Source organism: Hakea prostrata, chromosome 5, assembly GCF_041222555.1.
Source record: "Hakea prostrata isolate BN-2017 chromosome 5, UWA_Hpros_2, whole genome shotgun sequence".
NCBI lineage: Eukaryota > Viridiplantae > Streptophyta > Magnoliopsida > Proteales > Proteaceae > Hakea > Hakea prostrata.
Genome location: NC_142604.1, coordinates 37,841,431 through 37,847,430, shown reverse-complemented (window position 1 = coordinate 37,847,430; position 6,000 = coordinate 37,841,431). Strand labels below are relative to the sequence as shown.

Sequence of the window (6,000 nt, the reverse complement as noted above, 5' to 3'; positions counted from 1 at the left end):
TACGACCTCCTCAAAGGATGAGCGCCTGAGTCCTTCATTGGCAATTGTAGTGGCAATGACCTGTGCATAAGGTGAGAAATTGTATTTCAAAATCATAAAATATTTATCACCAACAGGTTGACTCAGCTGTGACTAAAAGCAACATCTCTTAGTAAAAGTCACGAATTAAACTTTCCTTAGGATATATGTAATAATTCGTACAGTAACATATATATAAAAGCAGCTCCTGAAAAGAAGAAAAAAGTCATTGGATATAAGTTTAACCTCTCTAAGTGTACATTTGTCATTTTCTCTAACAACTAATGGTTTTAATGCAAAAGAGGACACTTCCAATCTAATATAGTTGTGGGGAACATTTATGATTTGGATGATTACACCGCTCACGAAAGAACTAATTTTCGAACATATATATGAGAAATTTTGATGTCCAAGGTAAAGAGCATTAAGGAGAATGAAATCAGGCAAGACACATGGTCTTGATGAAATCCCAATAGAAATATGGAAGAGCTTAGGAACCCACATGCTAGTTTGGTTGATTAAGTTGCTTAATAGGATTATGAGCACAGGGAAAATGCCAAATGAATAGAGGAGAAACATCGTAATTCCAATTTACAAAAATAAATTAGATATTCAAAACTGCAGTAATTATAGGGGCATCAAATTGATGAACCATACCATAAAATTATGACAGAAAGTAATTGAAATCCATTTAAGACACTTGGCCATAATTACGAAGAACCATTTAGGTTTATACCAATAATCTATAAAGATGCTATTTACCTATTTAAGAGACTTATGGATAGGTATAGAGAGTGTAGGAAAGACTTTCATATGATATTTATTGACCTAGAAAAAGATTATGATAGAGTTCTTAGAGCGTTAATTTGGCAAGTACTAGAGAAAAGTAGTGTTGTGAGTAAATATGTGGACATAATTTAGGATATGTATGATAGTTCAGTAACAAGTGTAAGAGCAGTGGGGAGACAAAATATTGAATTCCCAATTACAGTTAGGCTACATCAAGGATCAATTTAAACTCATATTTATTTGCATTTATAATGAATGAATTAACCAAAGACATTCAAAATGAGGTTCTTTGGTGTATGCTTTTTGCTGATGATATTATATTGATAGATGAGACTCAAGTGAGAATTAATACCAAAGTTAGAATCATGAATATCAACTTTGGAATCAAGAGGCTTTAAACTAAGTAGAACAAAGACAAAATATCTAGTTTGTAATTTTAATCATGATCGGGCAGAAGGTGGTGAAACTAAATGATAAAGATATTCCGCATAGTGATTGTTTTAGGTACCGAGGTTCAATCATGAATAAAAGAGATGATATATAAGCTAATGTTTCCTAAAGAACTAAAATGTGTCTAGGGTCTTGTGTGATCAATGTATTCCATTAAATCTTAAAGGAAAATTCTATAAGATTGTCGTTCAATTAGCTATGATGTACGACGCTGGAACTATTAAAAAAATCATATAGAAAAACTCAATGTAGCAGAATTGATGATGCTAAGATTGATGAATGACAAGACTAGGAAGGATAAAATAAAAAATAATCATATTAGAGTTGATCTGAGAGTTCCTCCCATAAATAATAAGCTTCGAAAAAGTCATTTGATGTGGCACAACCACGTTCAACAGAGACCTAAAATGCCCATGTAAGCATTAATATAATTCAGATTAAAGAAACTAAAAGAGCTAAGAACAAGTTTAAGATAACCTTGAAAAAAGTAGTGAGAAAAGATATGCATAGCTTCAGCTTTATATCTAGCATGGCCTCAAATATAACTGATTGGAAGGCAATAATCCATGTAGCAAACACCATTTATTTGGGCTAAGGCTTGTTGTCATTGTAATTGGGAAGAACATTCTCTTTCATCAATTATCTTAGGGTGTCCTAAACTTTTTTCTTTTTCCTTTCCTTTTCAATATTGTCATATAGAATTACAATTGAAACTTAATCACAACAGCACTCTGCGAAGTCTAGAAGAGAAAAGGATAATCATAGCATCACTTTCGAGTCATGTCTCTAAAGAATGACTTGGCTGATCAAGTACAGTGATTGGAAGAAATATGTTTGGTATGATTTCTCTCTCAGGTTAATGAGTGCTTTGTATTTCAGAATCATGCATCTTGGGGGAAAAAACATGAAAAAAACAAAAATTCTGAAATAGTGGAAAAGCTGCGATATAGGTGATGGGAGATGCCAAATGGTTGTTGGAGGAGAAAAACCATGATTTTGATTTACAAAGAATAAAACCCATATCTACGAATGGTAGTTCAATTGGTAATGTCCAACACCTCTTAATGAAGGGCTAGTGAATTCAACTTATACTGATGGTATATCTAATATCTCCATTCCCTATACATTAACAACGCCCTTGTTTTGTTTGGGACTATGAATGTGCTTTAGCACAACACAATGGTGGCAACCTCATAGGTAGAGGTTGTTAAGTCTTAAGTAAGTCTTGGTACAAATCTCCGTCACTCTACACCTTCCCCCTCCTTCCATCTTCTATGTTTGTGGCCCCAGTCCATGTGACTAGTGCAGAATGACCCCCCACCCAAAAAATAAAATAAAAAATAAACAACAAAACAAAGTGTTTGGGACTAAAACATCAAAATGCGAAAAGTTCAGTCGGCATCTTTTACTAACAGTAACTAAAAAAATTCCTTTCCAAGTATTACAAATTTACAAATGATGTGTCCAGAAATACAGAAAATTAAGGGTTCACCTACAAGAACTGATAATGAAAACCTCCCTGGCATATACAAGAACTGATACATATGACCTGAATGCAACCTTTGGCATTGTCATCAGCCTCATCGCTGACTTAACTCCCGTCGGCTGCTAAAGAATTACACAAGACACTCTGTAGAGGCCTAATTCGACCAGAAAATTGCATCTGAGAGAGCACAATAAACGGTTCCCGCTTTTCCATCAATAAATAGAAACGGAGATTGGGGCAAAAAGGAGGGGACATAAAAGAAAGGGGGGAAGGGGAGCGACCCTAGATTGGTCCTCAAAGAAATTCTGCACGATCCTCGTGTTATAAATTATATACTCTACAGCAGCTCAATTAGAGCAGAAAATTGATTGGAGGTGATATCTGAAAATCCTCAATCGCCACAAAAAATGGAACAGCAAGAGGAAAAAAAAACCTCAGATTTGTCCTTACAGAACCTCTCAAGTTGTAATCAAATGGAGATGGTCAATAGCCTAAAACCCAGGCAAGACTGAGAGGTCTGCTATCCCTCTTGGAAGGTCTGCAATTTGCTTCAGGAGTGCAAGTCTGTTCTTTCTGACTCTTTCGTCCTCCTATATATGAGCAGAAGCAGAATTGTTTGAGTAGGTAATTTTCCACCTCTTTAGAAGAATCAATAATGTGGGCAAACCGATTTGAGTACATGAAGAAGCAGAATTTTAAATACCATGATAACAAAAATAAATTTCAATAAGAAAACAACTACATTAGGACTCTTTAAGAATTCATAACTAATTAAAATTATTCCTGCAACCCTATCTTATGGTCAATATCTGAAAACTTTTATCAGATTTTTTGAGATGCCTCAGTCATATATCTAACATCTGCTAAACAAACATGTTTTTCTCAATGAGCCATAGCTAAAGTGTGGTCTTTTCAGCAATTTAAGCACTAACAATTATTTTCTTCTGGAAATACTGACAGAAGTAAAATTTGAGGCAGCTTACCACCATAACAAAGACATGATTGAAGAAATCCTCAAGTGGCTGTAGTAGTTCAAGGGATGTCTCAATAAAATTATCAACCTCGACACCTGTGGAAAAAAATGATGATACCAGAAACAGGAAAATCAATGACAGAAATTAGAAGAAAACTATGCTTTTAGAATCATGACTAGGAATAAAATATAAAATAGAAATAAAAGAAGCATAACTGAACTGATAAATCAGAAGATAGGAAACCAATTGAATGTAAATGAACAAAGTAAATAGTAGACAAGGAAGGGTAAACATCATACCGGGATAGATCTTGCTCTTTACTGACAAGAAAGCACTCCATAAAGCTCTCTCTTCAAGTGTTTCAAATGCAGTCTCGCTTACCTATTAAGAGAAATTCCCTCTGAAGTAAGGTGGTAAGGAAAAAATAACTATTAACATACTAAAAACAAGGCTGTTCATCAATATGGATATATACTAAGATCACCAGAAGGAATTATGTCAACAGGTTCACTTTTGATGCAACTTGGCAACTATGGAGTCCACTGTTGTGGGACTTCATCTGTCTGCTCAGATTAATTCAGCTACCATGGTTGCTAGCTTGTTTAAAGGATATATCAAAGAAAAGTTTGCAGGTCTTAACCGTTTTTGTTGATCTGTTATCAGCGATAAAATAAAGCCAAGAAAATTGCAGAATGAACCTCTTTTTACAATAACCTCTTTTTACAATCTGAATCATAAAGACATTTGCAGGTGATTAAAGATATTAACTTGGGGAGAAAAAAAAAGAAGATATACTGAGGAAGGGAGAAGAAAAATAGAAACTATTCAGCAAGGACAAAGTGTGCAGCAATCACCATTGCTTGTGAAAGAAATGCTGTCTTTGGACATGGCTGAGAAGTAGAATATACAGGTTAAATAGAGCATTCATCTGGTTCAGTCCTCCCAAGCATATGGTTGCACTACACTGTCATGGAGCTTCAGAAAACTTAGCAGCAACTTATGGAGGTTTGATTAGAAATGATGTGGAGCACCTATTCTGGCTTATGCAGGAAAGGGAGGAGCTCTTGGTTCTTGCGATGGAAACTGAAACTATTCAAAAAGGTCAATAGATCTTCTTAGAGAAAGGACTGTTGGACGCCCCCATCAGATCAGGCTTGAAATAGGCTATTAATGTAATTAATGGGAAAGTTCAGGGGCCTATGAAATTACAAGCTTTAGAAGGAAAAATCCAGCAGCTGGCAGACATTCATGATAAGCATTTTACGCATGTGCAGGAACAAACCCAACTGGCAGACTATGTGGCAGGTACAGCTGGGGCACACCCAGGTGGTGTGGGAACTTCCTGAGTTTCCAGGAGAGCAAGTGGAGATGATTCAAAAGGATGCTGAAGCTCATGTCTATTATAGATTATAATTGAGTTTATATAGAGTCTTGGTTATGAGTCATGAGGGAATGCGCTTCTTTGTTGGTCTAGATGCCTGTGACACATCAAGAAATTGGGCTGGAAACAAAATTGGTCACTATTTGGAGTTGTTTGGTGATAAATAGAAACCAATTCCTCATTATGTGCTTAAACCAAATGCTACTGGTAACTTCCTTGCACTCCTAAGTTCTAATAGGCGTGGTTTTGGCTTCGCAGTCCCAGAACTGAACTTCTTAGCAGTCCAAGACAAAGGAAATTACCACAGATTAGCTAATAACAGAAAGCCACAGATGATTTGGAATTTAACATAATCAATTTTATTAACCAAGAATAAACCAGGATACCATTCCCATCAACAAAAACAAGGGCAAGACATACAAATTTCAGTTTTAAAATAGACATTCCAACTTTATCTATACCTCCAAATCAGCATCGACATCCTTCCCACGGATAATTCTCGTGGGACGAGAATATGCCTCTACAACCTTTTGTAGGAGATCACCTCTTGATAAGGCCTCCATCTACAACCAATCAAGGTAATGAGGTGTCAGAAAAATATTGATGGTCTACATGATCTAGTTACCTTGCAGGTTATAATATACAAGTCTAGGGTTCCTCCATTGGAAAAGAAAGCAAGACTTGTACCACATGAACCAAGAATGAAACATCACAAAAAATATTCAAGCACCTGCCTTTAACTATTCTCTTCTAGATGCAGGTGGCCTCTGAGAGTAAATAAGTTGTTTTTTCTATTTTTATTTCCATTTTTTTTTCTAGGTGAATTAAATAAAGTTGTCTTTGTCCTTGGTAAAAAGGATTTTGGAGGCTCATAGTGCAATGACATAGGGCCACTGAGTTTG

General features: G+C 35.6%; 1 protein-coding gene across 4 annotated transcripts in view; it reads right to left on the bottom strand.

Annotated features, from left to right (window-relative positions):
- Nucleotides 1–2,638: 2,638 nt before the first annotated feature.
- The window catches only part of EDD1 (glycine-tRNA ligase), a 122,117-nt gene continuing 118,755 nt past the window's right edge, over nucleotides 2,639–6,000 (bottom strand). For 3 of the 4 annotated variants that reach the window (XM_089156475.1, XM_089156476.1, XM_089156477.1), the window contains 4 exons: nucleotides 5,560–5,661; nucleotides 4,017–4,098; nucleotides 3,727–3,812; nucleotides 2,639–3,333 (listed from right to left, as the gene is read on the bottom strand). In XM_089156475.1, coding sequence (XP_089012601.1) covers nucleotides 3,235–3,333; nucleotides 3,727–3,812; nucleotides 4,017–4,098; nucleotides 5,560–5,661 — 369 coding nt within the window. In that variant the 3' untranslated portion in view covers nucleotides 2,639–3,234. The remainder of the gene's footprint in view (nucleotides 3,334–3,726; nucleotides 3,813–4,016; nucleotides 4,099–5,559; nucleotides 5,662–6,000) is intronic. The other variant, XR_016173554.1, reaches the window with a different exon arrangement.